General features: G+C 45.8%; 1 protein-coding gene across 10 annotated transcripts in view; it reads right to left on the bottom strand.

Moving 5' to 3' along the window:
- PLCH1 (phospholipase C eta 1) overlaps positions 1-19,154 on the bottom strand; it is a 94,583-nt gene that overhangs the window by 9,993 nt on the left and 65,436 nt on the right. For 8 of the 10 annotated variants that reach the window (XM_083849529.1, XM_083849530.1, XM_083849532.1 and 5 more), the window contains one exon: positions 14,025-17,269. In XM_083849529.1, coding sequence (XP_083705655.1) covers positions 15,159-17,269 — 2,111 coding nt within the window. In that variant the 3' untranslated portion in view covers positions 14,025-15,158. Of the gene's footprint in view, positions 1-1,925; positions 2,160-3,746; positions 3,821-12,073; positions 12,170-14,024; positions 17,270-17,292; positions 17,601-19,154 lie in introns of those variants that run through there. The other 2 variants (XR_014588444.1, XM_083849527.1) reach the window with 2 other exon arrangements.

The following is a 19,154-nucleotide window of genomic DNA, read 5'->3' as shown; positions in this document are numbered from 1 at the left end:
GCCCCTGCCAGGTTTCAGCGCTCCACGGAGCAGCCGAGGCCTCAGCGAGCACCGTGGGCACCACAGTGCTGCCAGCCCACCATGCTGCCCGTCCAGGCCCCGGTCTGCTGGCACTGCACCGAGCAGGACCCCAAACACCTCCCGGGGACTGCTCAGCGCCCAGGGCAGCCCCACGCAGGGTCTCTGACAGGACAAGTTTCAGGTAGTCTGTGTAAAACTTCCCTGGATTTCCTCCCCTCTGATGATTACCACTTAGGAAGGAAAACCAACCCAGTCACGCACCACAAATCACTATGGGAAACGTCAGCTTTCTAGAGCACGCATGTTAGGATTTATACAAGTGTCGCCTGCTGGTGTGGCTTTTACAGTGACAACTGAAGGAAGAATTGGCATTTTCCTCATAACTTAAAGGCACTTAATGTGTCACTCGAATTTGCATTGAATCGAAACTTCTTGACCGAGCTGCTAAGCCCGAGGTAAAAATTCCAGCTCTGCCGTGCTGCATTTTCCGTGCCATGTTTCTGCTATCAGAGAACCCAGGAAGCCAGTCACCGTGTCTGTCCTTCTGCTCCGGCCAGGAGGAGCAGCGCACCCCGCGGGCAGCAGCCAGCCGGAGGAGCGGCGGGTGCCAGCGCAGGGTGCCGTGCTTGGCCCTCAGTGGGTGCCAGGCCCGTGGCCGGCCCCACTGCCCCGTCCTGCTGGCAGAAAGCCGAGAGGAGCCGCAGGGCCACGACAGCAAACCCCAAACCCCACACTGATCTGCAGGACTGTGGCCACGGCCTATCCAGCAGCCAGCTGTTTGAGACCCGGCTGGTTCCTGCTCTCCTGGCCCGTTGGGCATGCTGCCCTCCTTCCCTGGTTCGTGAAGGGACTGTTCCTTTGGGTAAACTGACGTTTTGTGCTCAGGGTGGGTTTTTAACCTTTCCAGCTGTGAAACTCAAGTGGGGAGCAGAAGCTTCCCTCATGTGGTGGATGGGGTGGGGAGGCCGCAGTGGAGGAGGCCAGGAGCCACGGGGGAGGCTCCGACACGAGGTGCTACAGCAGCCCCATACCTGCAGCCCCATATCTGGTGCTCGTTTGTCTCAAGCGCTTGGGTTTCACCATGATGCCTTGGCAGAGGCCAAAGAGGAGGAATCTGCTGAATATTCAGTGACATTCTTGGCCGTTCCCTTGTTCTAACTCCTTAAAACAATAACTGAATTGCTCAGCTGTGATGCATATTCCAGTTCTTGGTTCAGCCCTGAATTTCCTACCAGACTGAAGATAGAGCATTCAGAAACAAATGCTGGCTTGTATGATTCCAGCTCATGTGCTAAGCAAAGTTGTACAAAGGCTGAAAACATTTTGATTTGGTCTTATTGTGCCCTTTGAAAGAACACTGGATCACGCCAGCAAGGAATATAATGGAAAAAAAAAAAAAAAAAGCCAAAAGGAAGAGAATATATTCATTAACAGATTGTGAAAAACTTGCTAAGAAGCTGCATTTATCTAATATTTGAATAATTAATTTCTTGATTTGGACATTTCAATTAAACATAAAACCTGGTTAAAGACAGAGCAAGATGATTTCAATGTCCTTTTTTGAATAAAATGAAGGATTTCTTCAGAAGCTTTTATTCAGTATTTTCCCATGTATTAAAAAGCTTCAGCATCATCAAGTATAAGCCGGACATGGAATTTGTGCCCTAAGGTCACACACCCTAAAGTGCACCTTCCCCAGCAGAAATCCATATCCTGCTCTTATCCCTACAGATGAGGATTCTCTTTTCCTAAAAATGGAAAAAAGCAAGCCTGAACAAGGGTGGCAGTTAGTGAATGGGGACAAAATCCAAGGCAAGAACAAAACAACAACTGATAAAGCCAAAATATCCTAAGGTTAGCAGGGAGACACTGAACTGTACCAGCTGCCAGGGAGCAGCACTTACATGAGTACCTGAGAGCTCTGCACCGCCGAGTTGCCATTTCCGAGTGTGAGCTGAATCTGCGTGATGTTGGGGTGAGACTTGACGCTGTCCTCCTGTGGGCATGGGTTTAGCATTCTGTAGCATGTTGTAGACAGCTAGCCAAAAGACATTTTCTCTCTTGCTTGACTCGTGTGCACATTTGTCTGGATTTTATACCCTTGTGGAAACAACCACCTCTGTTCATGGTCCACCTACCTGTGGGAGAACATGAGACAGATCTTTGTTCCCTACCTTCTCTATAAATTATATTTTCCTTTTTAAGTGAATCCTCTGTGCAGGGGAAAATTTATGGTTTTAAAATTACCAGAACAAATCACTTATTAATTCAAAACAGCTTTGCAAGCCTTGAAAAGCCATCAGAACATTCCCAAGTTTCATCCAACCAGAAATAAATTTGTCAAAAAAATATTCAGCAATTGCTACTTTCATGCACAGACTAAAAATAATAATAATAATCTTATTTGCAAGAACAAAACTAGCTTTACTATGCTAGATAGGCAAACACTAAGTCCTTAGAGGAAACGTAAGGTGCAGAGCAGCAGTTCCCATGCTGGTGCTACAGTACCCTCTCGTGTCAGACAGTGCAACTTCAGGTTTTCAGGGAGCTCGGGCTCTGCTCTGTTGGATCACTCAGCTGAGACCCTGGGGTTACATGCACACAGAAAAGGTGGTGGGTTTTCTTTTTCTTTCTTTTTCCTTTTTTTCTTTTTTCTTAAATGAAATACTCTACACTTAAACGTCTCTCAGGAAAGATGTATTTACTGTTTGGGGGCTTTGAGAAGGACAAGGAGTGTTTCCTCCCCCTGCAGTGTCTGCCCCTGTTTAAAAGACTCCTGCTGCAATGACAGGAGACGAAGCGGGGCACCAGGACCTCACAGACCTCAACCCACGGTACCCTCCTACACAAGCCAAGAGATGCTCAAAAATGACTGAGCACCGGCATTTTGGCTGTTGTTTGGATTACGTGAGATTACATGATACAGCGTAAGTGGGCTTTACCTTGCCGCTCAAGGCTGAGGGGTTTATAAATCCTCATCCAAAATAAAACGGTCGGTGGTCATTTTTGTAAGGCCTTACTTGCACATAGAAACTCACCACTTTAATCACTCTGGTTTAAGTTAATTGCTGCACAATGTATGCAGAAAGCCTTAGTTCAGGAACAGGCTTTCCTCGGATTCTGTTTACTCTCATTTCATTTACAGTAATCTGAAATAAGCTATCTTTAACCCTCATAAAGAGCACATTATCTTTCATAATGGCTTAAGTGCTTTAAAATCATGTTGCAAGTAAAAGGGCTCACAGATAAGCTCAAAGGCTAAGACAAAAATGAAAAGAAAACACTTCTGGAGATTTTTTAAGGGAGATAATCTCTTAAAATAGCCTTTTAATAAAAAGTTATTTTGTAGTTGAAATTTAAAGCAAAATCCATGAAGAGAGTGAGTATGGGCTATACACAGTGTAAGAAAACAACTCTTTTAGGGGTATATAATGTATATTAGATTAGATTATTGGCAGATAACAGGAGCTCAGGCTCCTGTTCTGTGTTCTGTGAGTGTATCTCAGAACTACGGATTTATGTTTTTTATCAGGGCACTAATGCCTTTGCTAGTTCAGCAGACTCTGAACCAGTCACCAATTTTTCTAATGCAAAAGTTTACAACATCACCAGACATGCTAAAGTCAAAATATTCCATGTGTTACATAAATAATTACAAGTGTCAACAACTGCCAGCAATAGTTTAGAACACACTAAAAGCCCAAATGAAGCACAAATTCACTTACTTTTCCTCTCCACAGAAACTGATGCTGCTGATTGATTCAGGTATGTCCTGTGAGTACTGATACCATCATCTATCCTGCAAATAAATTATTCATGCAAAATGAGAATCGTAAGGTTCCAATGTTTATATTTCTATGGGCCTATGCAAAGGAAGGAAAGAATTTAATTTCGAAATATTTTTCTAATTTTTCAGACATTCCCTAAGTGGACTTGATTTCTTTTTCCTGGTAGCTATTTATGAGCAAGCAACTCAAAGTTTAGGTGCCGTCAAATGCCAAAGGATGTCTTCTTCTAAATGTATACTAATTAAATTAGCAGCATAGCTAATTACATTGACTTTATGCGTATATTATGCAATATTCCAATTGACACAATTAATATTCCGTGTCATGTGTCATACTTCAGCTTCCTGTACTGAAATACTAACATTTCTTAACCAAGATGTTAATGATCTGTAACGCACTGACCATTTCCTTGATCATTTTCTCCAGCTCCTTCACCCTGGAGCTGACACTCACAAGCCTGGTGGCACCAGGCCCCGCATGCAGGACACCCAGTGGCAATATTGCAGAGCATCGCTTGGTACTGCGCTCACTCCGGGTGTCGGGGCACGTCTGGGCAGTGTGGCTCTGTGCACTTTTAAAATAAGCTCAGGTGAATTCAATAGGACCCCAGAGACTTCCCGCTGAAGCAGCATCCTTCACACAAAGTTTCAACTAATGTTATGGGGATGGTGCCAAGCCATGCCTCTCCCCCTCGCTAACACAGCTCTGCTGCAGCAGGGTCTGCAAAATGTGTCAACGGCAGAATGAAGGACCTACTGAAACTAAAGTTCTCTTAAAAGTCTGCCCTTTGCCCTGTGCCTGACTCCTGTCTAAATGCCAGCCACATATTTTATATGTATACATACAAAAGCCCTCCCCTCAAGCGGGCGTCCTGCCACCTTGCGCCTCACTGATTTCAATGAAACTGCCCCAAAAGCACGAGGTACAGCTGCCAGCCACTAAGGTCAGCATTTACACCTCTGTATGCTGCACCCTGGGCTCTAAAACCGGCACGATGAAGTAAGAAAACCCGCACAGCGGAGACACCTAAAAATACTCTCCCAGGAAATGCCGGAGCGGCTGCGACTGGGGGTGCGGGGCGGCACGGCCGGCTGCGGCCCCGTCCCGCGGCGGGTGCACGGGGGCAGCGGCGTGGGGCTGGTGCTGCACCTGGGTCACCAAATCCCCACAGCTTAACGGCACCTTCCTGGAGAGAGCCCCAGAAACGCGAGCCCTGGCACTGCACCAGCAACGTGTGCGGGTCGTTTATTGCCATTTTACAGCCTATCGACCATTTGGTGGGGGCTAGAGGGAACTTCCTGCTGTTAAAATAAAAAAAAAAACATAGACTATTCCTCATGCTAGTAAGTAATACTGATAAAAGGAGTTATTTTTGGCATTCTTGGCTCTATTTCATAAGCAGTGTCGGATAGCCTAGCCTTTAAACCGCAGCTATTTCTGTTCAGTCTGCCAAATCAATTATTTGCATCCTTTTCTGGCTGTGAGGAAAAGCTCTCCCCGTTCATCCCAGTATGTCCACCGAGCTCACGGTGAGAGCATCTGACTGCTGCAGTATCCAAGCACGGGGTAACAGCCTGCTGGCAGCCCCATCAATTACAGCTCCCAGACACGTGGAAGCAAGTGATCCCACCAAATAAACAGCCTCGTCTTTAACCACTGCTCCTGGAAATGCATTTTGAAATATAGCTTCAAATAATATTAACAAATTCCTGGTACTGCACTTATCCCTTATTTAAAGGGCTTAAGATATTATATCCCCTTCTCTTTGTATAAACCAATTCAGGTTATATAATGCATGTGGATTTGCTTTGACCCAATTCCAGACAGCAATATATTACTAAGCCAAGGCTGTACAATTGCAATTTGCTGGAAAGCAGGTCAGGATCTATTACACGTCAAAACTCTCAAACCGTCCTGAATATTTCAAATTAAAAAGGCAAGTAGAAAATAACCCTTGTGTTGGAATGATCCTGCTGCATTACCTCGCTCATGAATTTATATTGGGTGCATATTTTATCAGTTCGTTTGCTACTTTTCAACATCCAAGCTGCATGCGCAGCTTGTTGTGACAAACCAGGGCCAGGACTGCACAGCTACAGGAGGAGGAGGGCACCAGCAGCCGCCCCAAGCACAGCAGGTGAGGATCAGACATGGCAAGCCTGAGGAAGACACCCTCTATTTCAGAGTAGCACAAGCCCAAGAATTTCTAAGCCTTGAACCTGGAGAAAGGCACAGAAGCCGTGCGTGCTGAAGGCAGGAGGGGGCACATGCTCCGGGCAGGACTGCTCCCTCTGCTCCTGCTCTCCCCACCGTGTGCAACCGTGCTGAGAAAAGGCACTTGGAGGTGAGGGAGCAGCAGACGGAGAGGTGTGGAGAGGCAAGGAAGGGATGCGGGGCGAGATCTCACATGCAGTGGGCTTGGAGGCCTGCTGGTACTGACCTCTTCTCCAGGCAGGACACTGGAGTGTGACTGTCAGGAGGATGTGTGGCTCTCAGTGCTCATATATATATATGTATATATATACATACACACATATATATACATACATACACACGCATATATATTTAAAATAATAATAATAATAAAAAGGATGAGGTCTCTGGAGGAAAACGGGCTTCCTTCCAGCAACCTGAGGAACACAGCTGCCTTTTCTCTCTCTGTCAACATCTCCTGAGTATCCAAAAGTACGCAGGAAGTCAGACTGCTGATTTCTTCGGCTAACTCAGGGCCAGTCTTAAAGAAACCCATTAAATCCACTAATTTCCAGTCTCATCCTTCTCAGCGCATGATGCCAATGCTGCCCATGAACTCTATTAGTGGGCTGCGTGTTTGGATAGATCTGGTTTGTCCTCAGCCCCTCAGTTACGGCTGCGCCACGTGGTAGGAGCGCACAGACTGAGCTGGTCCCTGTTATAGGAACCACCGTGAAGCACAGTCCTGTCCAAGGCAAAAGCAGACACAAGGCTGCTCAGAAGCCAAGGGGTTTGGGGCACACGCTGGTTTGTGAAGGGGTGCCGTGGGAAGGAAGGGACGCGAAGCTCGGCGGGGCCAGACGCAGAGAGCTCGCAGCAGCCGCGCAGCAGGAGAAGGGCAGGATGGGGGGCGGCGAGCAGCGCCCGCTGGCACCCACGCTGCACAGCCAGCGCTGTCCCGCCGTGTCGGCGAGGGTACTGCCGGGGGTCTTTGGCTTCGTGGCAGAGGGTGCCTAAAACTCTCCCTCTGCACTTCGAATGCTTGCAGGGTAAGCACGGCTTCAGTCTGTCTAAGCAGATGCCGTTTATTAACTTATGTTTTATACCACTAGCACTACTGCTACACTGAATTAGTTATTTATTTATTCCAGGCGTATTTATTATGCCATCAGGAAATTCAGTATTCTGTGTAACAGAGAGAAAAGAAAACAATTCTCCCATAGCTACTAAAGCTTCACATGCAACAGTTTTCAAAACCAGATGAGTATCGGGTGGGCTGAAATCCTACAGAACTGTAACACTACAGGGGTACTGATCATTTCCAAATAACTTTTTTTTTTTCTGTTTGGACAACCACTCCTATCCAAAGTCATCCATATTCATCACACTCATCATTTGTGCCTCCAGCTACGTGAAAACTCATTGCATCACAAATTAATGGAGTTTCAGTGAGGCAAACTGATTTTCCCCAGTGCATGCCTGGAGCATCTTTGCGTATATCTCTACAGCAATGAATCAATAAAACCTTACCCATCCCAACCCCCCGGCTAGTTAAGGATTGTTCCCACAAACAAGGTGCTCTAAACAATATCTCCACAGCTAGAACTGACCTGCACCCTCTGCTTTTTATGCACCATCAAAGGACCGTCTGTAACACCTTTGGCAAAGTGCTGAACTTCAGATGAACAAATCCTTAACGACAGCAGTGCCTCGTACAGGCTTCACTGCGTTTTACCATCTAAAGCTCTTGCCTTTGAGCAGGGCTTGGCATGCTGGAATGCCGTCACGGCAGCATTCAACCAGAGAAAGCTGGATGATGTAGATGCTGCTGTCCAACAGCTCACTGATTCAGATGTGTATGAGGGTTATTTTGAAAGTTACCCTTTGTTTCCAAATGCAGATGCATTCACGTTTTGCCACTGAATTTTAATGTTTCTGAAGTAAAATATTCTGCATATGCTACTCCGTTTCCTTTTCCCAATTTTCCAGAAAGCTGGAAGAGTTTAAATGGGGCCAAGAGAGAGAAAAGCATCTGAGCTAGTTCCAGCTGTACCTCGGGAGCTTCTGCTTCGCTCTCTGTGAAGCTCCTGGTCTCCATAGTTACAAAAAGAGTTGGAAAATAAAGATCGGGTGTTACCTCAGATGCTCCTATCCAGAAGAACAAAGCTGCTGGGAAGCTCCCTGCCTGACGGTCCGTTCTCTGCCGCTGGGGACTGACTGGCCAGCTCCTAAGGATGACGATATCTGAATGCAGATGGGTTTTGTTTCCCTATGAGTGACACTATTCCTACGGAGAAACAGGTGTATTGAATCTTGACAACGTAATAAATTCACAGTGCAAAGCGATGTATGCCAGGTTGCCACATGGAGGGGCCATATGGACAGGCCAGAGCCGTAAACAAAAGTCCCCACGTGTTCTTTTCCAGCAGGATGCTTGTTGGCTGAAGGGGAAATTTGACTGAAGGACAGCTTGCTGGATTATTTTTCTAAAATCAAATAGAAGTTGTTTGATAACTTTTTTTTTTTGAGCTCAGAAGCCTGTTTCACACAAATTGCAAAATACCTAGTAATTCAGCAGCTCTTCCTCTACAGTTTGGAACAGCAAAAAGGAGAGGAACCAGGACATAGGCAACAGAAATAAAATTCTAGATGAAAGACCACCACCAAAGAATATGTGACTTCACTAAATCTTCCAAACCTGACACTCCTGAGCATTTCCTAGTAGTTCTCTTAAATACACTGAGGTTTGAACCAGTCCCAGGGAAATGAAGGAATCTATTCCAGTTTAGAGCTAAGAGTATTATTAAGGCTTGTAGTGACAGACAAGTAAAAACCCCAAACTGCAACAGGCACCGGGATTACAATACACTTGCTGTATGAAGTATGCTGGCAGCTATCTCGTTATTCCGTCCAGCTCCATAAAGGTGTTAGCACTGCTCAGGGAGCCAGGTCACTGTCAGCATCCTACCACGCTTCTGCTGTCAGCTTTGCCCCGTGCCACCTCCACTCGTTTCAGCACGGCCCTGGAGCAGCCGGCAAGCTCGTCCTCGTCCAGCGTGACTGCGATGGGAGAGGGCTTCACCACTACGGAGAAAATGGCGTTAGAATTAGTCAAAGCACGTCTTACTTATAGAAGACGGCTGAGATATCGTGACAGCCAAGTTGCATTTCCCGACTGCTCTTCCAGAGGAGTTCTCTCCTTTGCGAGAGGAAGGGGACCACCACCTCGTCCCGGAGCACCCACCTCACACACCCCCTGCCCGGCCACGACGTACAGCAGCACGGGTGGGCAACCTCTTGGTTTGGCTGAACAGACCATTCATCGGCTCTGCTCTTGCCAAGAAGTTTTTCTTCAACCTCTTAGATGAAATAGGAGGAACAGTAACAGAATATTACTGGGGTATATATTTATCCCTTGAAGTTTCTCTGGTTTTTTCACTTTTTCCATACCCTCCCTTCAATGAAAGGCATTCCAACCACACCAGCAGTGATTTTTACGGCAAATGATCAGATTAATTTGTCTCTTTTAAAAAGAAATGCTTCAACAGATACCTGTCTGCATGCTTTTCTTCTATGGCTTTTCTCAGCCATCTTCTCTCCTCTGCCTCCTCTTTGTGCCATTTGTGACGAACCGAGCCGCAGGTAACGTCTGATCTACGCAGGCTACAACAGATCGCATTTGCGTTGGGCCAGCTAGCTGGCTTTTCCCAGCTACACAGCACAGCAGCACCCGTCGGCTCTCGACCAGGCGGTCAGGTATCGACACTGAGTTCTGCTTCCGCACAGCTCCCCTATTCATCCTTCACTCCCAGTTCCAGGCTCCTCCGAAACCTCTCCCCATGTGTGAGACGAGGCGATTTGTATGCACGGGCTGTGCGGTTGAGCAGATGGGTCTGACAGCGACGACATATTCTTTCACAAAAAATGACAGGATAATAAGTGGAGAACTTGTTAAACTTGGCTACCACTAACGTAACTGCTTGTTTACTAATATTTCACAGCAAGCCAGACTTGCTGACAGTGCTTTACTTGCCAGCAGCTGAACGTGCTGGCAGCTGCTTTTTCTTAGGCTTAAAGAAAAAAGGAAGAAAAAAGAGAAACAACAGGGCTTTCTGGAGGTAGTCTGCCCCCCCCATATATATTATATACATTTGAACTTAAATAAATAAATAAAGAGAAGCAATTCAGACCACAACGAGACGAGCCAACAGTTGTTTAGAAATGAAAGAGCTCAACTGTTTTTCCTAAGAAGAAAAAAAATACCGTTTCAGTACAGGTGTAAGGATATCCACTTATCTGAAAGCAGTAGGGCTGCGGCTGCAAAACAGGACTTTTTTGGTAATTTAATGAGAGACTGTGCAATATTAGAAGCATCCTGAAGCAATTTGTGTCCCAAAGGGATGGTGACGAGTAGGAGAGCTGCTCTCTGGCACACTGCACAACGCTGCAGTGTGCAGCTCCTGCCCTCAGAGCTTCACTTCCAGCTCTAACAGGATAATTCAGGTTGAGAAGAAGCCATAAAGGCTTTAACAGACTTACACGTCGAGTAATCCTGCTTAGGTCAATGTAAAGTGATAAAAACGTCAAGCGTGCTTTCCGTTAGGATTATTCTTCTATGTTTAAGTACCAGCCTGCTGTACTCCTGGCATGACAGCGCCCTGTTGCTCTAAACCAATGTGGATCTTAAAAACAATAGGCAAGAAGCAAATTCCCACCTGTCAACACCCAGAGAGCATAAGAAAATATGGATGAGCTCTCCCAAGCCTCGCCACACTACTCTGCCTCTGGAAATGACAAAACCCTAGGACACGGGACCCGCGTCTGAGACCTCTCAGCGAAAGCGGCCAAGCGCAGCCCAAGCTGGCACTGCCGGGCAGAGCTGGAGGATCGCCCCCCCTGAGGCCGGCGTCCTGCTCCTGCAGAGGAACATCCTGCTCCTGCCCTCGGGGTTTCTAAATCTGAGGTGGCTGAAGATCACCCAGCAAGCAGAGACTCATCCAAAAATGCTGCTTAGTTACAAGTCACTGGAGAGGCAATGAGTCTGTAGCATCCCAATTAGTTTTCTTGCCACCGTTGCATCCTTCCTGCTTGCTTTATGGGCATGAACTATCCTCTTGCAAATCCCCCCTCTGAGCATTACCTTCCTGCATAGCCTGCTTTGATAGGAACCAGCCCAGCACTCACTGGAGTTCAGCACCAAGCTTGCATCGTCCTCCCTCCCTCTCTGCCTTCAGCACCACCTGGAGCAGAACCGGCACTGCTCAGCAGCACAGGACACGGTTGGCACTGCCAGCACTGTGACCACGTACTGCTTAGTGAAATAGCATTGATTTTGGTGCTGTGGCTCTGGGAGGCAAAGATCTGCTTGGTCTTATTCCTGCTGCCAAGGCAATTGGACATACTCCTTTTACTGAACAGCAGGAGAGTCATTTTACCCATCTGGCAGGAAGAAATACCTCCTGCTGCCTGCCTCTGCAGCCAGGAGGAAGAAGAGAGATTGCTGGAGACCTCACCAACGCCTCTCCAGAATACCACGGGAACTTCGGAGGCTGATGGAGCCTGGAGCTGCTGGTCTGGTACAAAATGAGAAACTTATGCTTATGGCATTGTTTTCCACAAGTCACACCATCACTTTCCCCACAACTCTTTCACTTTAAATCAAATGAATATATATTTGATATGGACAGGCAGCAACAAAAATTGTCATCTCATTTATACTGTTATAGCTCAAATGAAATGCAGAAACTTAATGCCTGTTTAAAACTCCACATACAGAAGTGGAAGTCAACTGTTACTTTTATTTCTTCAACCTGGTAAACATTTAGCTACTCTACTACCTGCAACAGAAGGTGCCGTCAAAGCCATCCAAGAGATGCAGACCATTTCATGTGGCTCTGGGCTGTTTCCTTCTGCATGATGCCTACCAAAGACCTACAGCAGAGAAGGGCTCGCATCCCACTGGCCCGATAATGCGTGAACTTGAATTGCTGGCAAAAGAAACACACGCTCACATCTTTTGAGTTAAAAAAAAAAAAAAGCTTTTCAGCAAGGAAATAAAAGGGACGATTTACCAGACGTGTGCATCAGGCCTTTTCCCTTCGCTCCTGCTGTCAAGTCTAGCAGTCCCCCTGCTGGAAAGCTGGCTCAATATTGTGCTTGGATGGAGGCTGCACATGGAGACCAAAGGCAAAGGAGACTGCTGAGGATTCCTCTTTCACATTAAAAAAAATATTAATGAGTAAATCTTGTTTCATTTTATGAAAGCATACATTGGCATCATGGAAATGCAGAAAATTCCTCTGCAGCCTTCCCTCACACTGCTGTGGCTGTAAAGGGATCCTGCTGCAACAGAAAGGTCTCATACGATTCCACAACAGAAGCACTTGGTGAATTTTAATGCAATTTTAACTCTTCTTCTCCTGGCTTTACTCACATGACCCTGGGATTTTATTGTCTTTGTCCCCTTTAGCCCTCAGAGGATGCTAGTAGTCTTATCCCAAACTCTTCTGTTTTTTATTCTTTTAGCAGACTCCCTGCGTTCGGCTCAAACTTCCTAGCTGAGCACAAGCTCTCTGGAGAGGAGCAGAGGCTTTCTGGAGGCACCACATTTCTCCCCCTGCCATGACATCCCTTCAGCTTCCCCCTGCTCACGCTGCCTGAATGTGTGCAGGACGGAGCCAGCACCGCGGCTGCCTCCAGGCTGCCCTGGGCTCGGGAGAGCCGGCGGCAGGGCGGTGGGAACGGGCACCCCATGCACCCCACGATGGGAGAGCGGCTTCCAGAGGGCTGCACGCATTCAGGTGGGCCGAGACTTTGCCCACAGACCAACAGCTGGAAGCAGAAATCCTTCCAGGATTAGCAATGCAGCTGATTAATGCGGAAGCCTCATTTTATGCAGATGCTGTTCACACTCAAGCTGCGGGAAAACAAAGGGGTGTGCAGGTCAGTTCAGCTACTATTTATTTAAATGCATTCCAAACAGCACATGCACCCTCACCTCGAAGACTAGGCATATATTTTAAATATTTAATACTAGATTCCCAAGACAAAATGACTACAAGGGTATTAATCACCACCTCCTTTACTCAGCATTGCCTGTATTTGAAGATCAGATATGGCAAAGCACAAGAAACCTCAAGCATGCTTTGAATCAAACTTCCATCTCCAGAGCTATCCTTCTGAACAGCCTTTTTTTTTCTTTTTGGAATGGCTTTTGATAAGTACCCAAAGAACTGACCCCCATCCTGGCATACATCTGGAGGACCTCTGGTTGTTGCTTTTATTTTTTAACACAAGATTATGAAAATTCGGTGCCCACAGTAAGAGTGAGAATGATTTGTGTTTAGTCTTCCATAAAGCATTTAGTCAGACGCTTCGTGATATCTTCAGGAGGACTTGAATGATACACGAAGATTTTGACACTTGCTGGAAGAGCACAAAGCCGGTTAAGAGCAGAATCTCCAAAGGGAGCTGCAGACGGCGAGCCGGTGGTGAGCCCGGGCAGGGGCAGGGGAGTGCTGTAAGACTTAACGCTGGCCCTGTGCTGTATCAGTAACGTGAAAAAAAATGTTAAATCAGTAATGACCAGGATTTGAAGACTACACGGGAATTTAAGGAATGCTAAACAATAAACAGAGCACATTTCTGACCTGGGCAGCAAGGTAAGATGGAGGCAAGGAAAAGTACCTGAAAAAAGTACAATGAAGCCCAGAAGGAAAAAAAATGCAAATTATAATTACAAAACTAAATCTACCTTCTAAAGAAAGAACTTAAAAAAAAATCCTATTGGGAATTAGGAATAGGCAGGTAGTTAGACATTCTCAGTAAACTTGGCTTCCTATCCAGAGAAGAGAGGAGCTCAGCTGCAAGTTTCTAGCCCAGAAACATCACCACCACTTGAAATGACGGAATTTCCCCCTTTCTGAAAGTTTATTGCAAGCTCACGGCAAGACAGACGTGTGCAATCACTACTGGTATTTTAACCATAATTGCATTTGCTACGGTCTCAGTAAACATGTAACCAGGTGCTTAAAAATCTATTTTAATGATGTTCTCAAGAATAATACTCTGCGTTACAAAAAGAAAGAGGTAAAAGGTACATCTTTTACATATAAGAAAAAAACTTACAGTGAAGACAAAGAATATCTTTAAACCAAAATAAAGCTATGTTGCTCCCTGCAGGGAAGCTTCAGGTGTTTGAGATTACTCACTCAATTCACTTTCAATGTTCATAGAAAAAGATGAAGGACAGTCAAAATAGTTACTCTACACCATGTCAGCTTTAAATATTCCACTGACTGTCAACAATTTAACAATAAAATTACAAATATACAGAAAACAGATCTGCTACCATATTGAAGCTACAAACACAACCAATAGCAAAAGTACGTAACAAAAAATGCAGAAATTAAATGTTTTCAGTTGATAAATGCTGGATTACTCCCACGTTCCACTCCGGCCTGAAATTAGCATTCCACACATGGACAAAAATAGAATACAACTGCTGCTATACTTCACAGAGTGGGCAGGAGACAGACCTATGCATCACCCACAAATCTGGACTAACCCTAGTTCTACAAATTGTTTCTTGTAGAATCATAGCTCCTACACGGAAACAGGGAAAATAAACGCTAACAGCTGAGTACAGGTAGAGTGAAAACAACGGTACTAAGCAAGGGTCTGAGTCCTAGTTCAGAAACTGAACCCCAAAGGAATTACCAAGAACAGAAAGCACTACACTTGTAGAAATTGCATGGAAGGCCAAAAGGGATCACAATTTTTTTTTCCCAAACAGTAGGATTTCAGGAAACAGGAAAATACTCTTGCATTCATTGCAGTGTTATGCTCTTGAACACAGATGTGCTCATCTGTTAAAACGCGGTGCATTACAAATACAGATGCTTATTGCATGCAAATAGTCCTCAGACTACTTCCTTTTATAATTTCTAAATTAAAGTAATACATACAGAAGGACGGAGCACAGTTTCTATTTACAGAAGCGTTGACAGGAAAGGGAACATTAAATCACAGCCGAATCACTAGCATGAAATTGCATTTCTAAATAATTTAAACAACCCTCAAAACAGTACTTCTTGCTAAAAATCCTTCATTTCATTGAAATAGTTTGTAAACATTGAAGATGTACATTTATACAATCTACAGCCTCAGCAGGAAATAAATTTCTGGCTTATCATCACTGTTGGGTTCCAGCTGCAGAACGGAACTGCGCGCACACAACTGGTCGCTGCAGCCGTAGTGCAGAGCAGCGCAGGCACCCTCCGGTATTCCCCGGCCCTCCACGTCCTCCCCGGGGAAGCTGCTCAGGTACCTGGCTATGTACGAGCCCGTCGAATGCCTGTTGATCACGTGAGGAGACGCCGAAGGCTTGTTCCGAAGCACGACCCCTGCTATGCTGCTTGTGTGAGAAGACCTTTGCTTGCTGGCGGCTTCCTGCCTCTCCTTGGCGCGGCTGGCGATGTTCCGCACTCTGCTCTGGCTTCTGGACGACAGCTTTCTGACCAGGGCCTTTGGGCAGTCTTCCTCGATCTGCCTGGCATACAGCATCTGGTGGCTGTCCTCCTGCTCCAGGGACACCAGTTTTCTCAGCTGTTCCGTCAGAGCATCTGTGGAATGGGGTCTCATGGTCTTCATAGCAGCAAGCTTGTTGTCTCTCATGCCGGACGTGACGAAGCTCCTGCTGATGTACTGATACTTACTTTCGAAATTGCAGGAAATATCCTCCGACGTCAAGTCACCGAGACTCTTGGATTTGCAAGGGCTGGTCTGTTTGACGGCTGAAGAGGGAGGGAAGGCCAAAGGACTTTTGAGCACCGATGAGCGTACGTTGAGTTGGGATCCCTTGGAGGAACACATCGCATCTTTCTGTTTATCTGCATGATGATGGTGATGTAGAAAATCAACGTTTTCACAGACTGGAAAAGGGAGTTTACGCCCTGCAGTCCTGAAGCTATCTGAGCAGTCTAGGGCAGCAGCGCAGAGCTCGACGGCTGCGCAATTCCCAAAGGTCCTCTCACCGCAGCGCCTGCTGTCCTGCTCCTGCCTCAGTTTTAAAGGGGAGGCCAGCTGGCTCATGTCTTCCCGCCTGTACTCACATGCGGTTACCAAGAGATCCTGAGAATCCCCGTCGATTTCTACAAGACTGCTGCTTTCTGAATTCTGACCCGTGGGAGGGTCCACAAGCGTCTCCTCAAAGATGAGGCTACTGGAAGCAAGAGAGCCGGCAGACTTGGTGGCTTCCCAGCTCATTCCACATTTCCTTCTGGGATTTGCACTTGGCAAAGAGAGAGGTGAAGAAGAAGGTGTGCTAGGCGCGTTATTTTCTACACTGTTTGACTTTTTCTTGCAAACCAATCCACTGTGTGTCTTATATTCAGAAGGTGGCGTAAGAGACGTTTCGTGGATAATTGCGTACACAGAATACTCTGCAGTCTCGGGGCTGGAGAACAGGGCTGGATCTGGAGTTGAGAACAATGGGGATTTGATGGATTTTGTGGTAATAAAGTCATTCTTACAGGGAGTGCTAAGTTCTGCAGTAAGCACGCAGGGGCGCGCAGGCATGGCACTGAAGGTCTGGCTGCCGGTGCCGTGGAGGCCTGAGAGCACAGTGAGATTGGTTTGGGCGTCTGTGACATCCAGCTGCCTGATCAGAGCGGAGACAGCACTGTCCAGCTCGCTCTCACTCACTAGAGAAACTTCCTCTATGAGGCGAGAAATGTCACTGTCTTGCATGGCTGAAGTGGAATGTAAGTCAGGAGCATCGGAGCGGGCAGGAGAGGAAGTGTCCGTCAGAGACGGACCCGCTGCAGTGCTTTTCTGGATGATGTCGCGGTTGAGATTTTCCATCTCCTCTACTTTTTCAGAAAGCAAAGTCCCCACAAGAGTTTTCTCCTCCTTAGTCTCTTTTGTGTCATCTTCCTTTTTATTGTCTGCACAGTTTTTGTCTTCTATTTTTTCTGTGACAAGCTCAAAACGAGAGGCCTGCACTGGAGGGCCAGTTTCACCAGAAAGATGATTTTCTTCATAGCCTTTGAGGTGATTTGTTTCAGCTACACCACTTGTGAAAACTGAATCTTCATGTTGTTCCTGGAGAGGTGGTACTAAGGAAGAATCAACTGCCGTTTCCTTCTGGGCCTTCTCCTTTCCAAAGGGAGAAGCCGAATTTGAAATATTTGCTGTTTTCTCAGAACAGATGAAAACAGATTCTTTCAAGTTCGTTTCCTTCTCATTTTTATTGCCATCACTGTTGGCTAAATTAAATAAGAAAGATGTTAGTTGCATACAAAATTTGCATTCTGGTTATTGACAACTATTTTGTCCTTAGACAGACGAATGGAAAATGCAAACTTAGGTACAGCTGTGACAGAACTCAATTATGGAGTTGTGCGGGCTTGGCCCAAATTATCTGTGTGATGTGAAGAAATGGAAAAATACAACTGCAGGCACTTCACTGAAGCTTCCTTGGAATGTCTATTACATCAAGCACGTGATGTAATATTTGTTGCAAATAATGTCAATGAGGCACCATATCATAGCTTGCACATGGTATTACCTTCAGCTGTGTTCCTATTCAGATTTGTACTATAAAGAAGCATGGCAATAAAGACAGAACAAAACAGCTCTGTTAAAAACATAACACTTTGAAACAAGATGCATGCTTAAAAGAGCTCTGAGTAATAGCGTCAAGTAGATGGACTCCACACAATGTTCTTTACATACAGTTATTTTGAGAGATTTCAATCCAAGAATTTAATTTTTGATCTTCCACCAGCATGCTGCATTCATAAGAGAGCAAGATTTGAATTTCATGAAAAATACGCATTCGATATTTTTTCCGCCAAGATCTTACTTGTGTTTACATGCCAAATCCCAGCTCCAGACTCACTCCTAGCTATGGAGCTTTTAATTAAGCAGGGAATAGAGAAGAAAACCTGGTATAATACATACTCTTTCTTACATTCACTAGAAATGAGGTACCCTAGGAGCATTCGTTAACAGTGCCTGAAAGCCCCCTGTTACCGTAAGAGGGATTTTTAATGAGCCTGGCATTAACGGCTGGTCTCCAAAATCTGGAAAGTTCCTCAAGCTTTCCACAGTGTGCCTACGTAAGGTTGGAAGAGATGTAAAATTCTTTGATTTGTAGAGGTCGTTGTTGTTTTGTGGTTTTTTCCTACAAAGAACAGAGGAGGAAGTGGACAGCACCCAGCCTCCTTGGCATACATCCAGGCAGGACAGATCTGTTTAGCTACGGTATTTTGGCAAGAAAGATCCCTGTTGGACAGCCAGCCCTCTCCATTCTGTACTGATTCCTGCAACAACGAACGCTTCGTTTGACTAGTACCTCCGTGAGGGTGGAGCCACCTCCCGGTCTGAAATATTTGGGACGAAGTTACTTTGAGAATACCCAAGCCTTACCCTGAACATGCGTAAAGCTGTCACATTTTTTCTCACCCCGACTGAAGGTAAGTGCTTCCACCAGAGAGGGACGCGCCCTTCGGTACAGAGAAGCAGGAAGGTCCTTCAGCTACAGCAGAGGGCTCCATCTAGAACAACTTCTTCTTCACATCTCATTTCTTTATGTCTAAGGTGGCCAGTCCTCCTCTATAGGGGTTACAGAGCAAGCCCTACAGGCACTCCAACGGACAGGATCTAGTCCCCTCATAGCTAGAAGGGGCAGGATTTACTCCCTGAGGCAACTTCTTGGGTCATCTCTTGGCCTGTGCTTTCTCAAAGGTTATTTTGCTATAAGTGAACACCCACAGCTTATAAAAAAAATAGGTGTGTAAGTTTCTTCTAAATTGATTTTTTGTCTTCATCTAAAGCATCTTTAGGAAGAAATCTCTCTAAGAAATTATTGCATCCATTGATAAGAATGGCTGAGCTGTATTAGCTTCACATGGTTATCCAGAGAAAATTATTCCATTTTAAATGCAGCATTTTCAGAGCTGACCTCCTTTTTCCTGTCTACAGTTTCTTCTCAGGTTGGTGGAAAAAATTGGTTTAATTTTGCTTGCTCTTTCTCTTAAGTAACTTCTTTCCTAAGGTGATGTCCAGATTATACGTTCATTCAAAGCCACAAACACAGGCAAGCAGAACAAATACGGCTTAACAACACCTTCCATCTGTGCCCAGTAA

The sequence above is a fragment of the Anser anser genome (assembly GCF_964211835.1).
Source record: "Anser anser genome assembly, chromosome: 9".
NCBI lineage: Eukaryota > Metazoa > Chordata > Aves > Anseriformes > Anatidae > Anser > Anser anser.
This window is presented reverse-complemented; position numbering and strand designations above follow the sequence as displayed.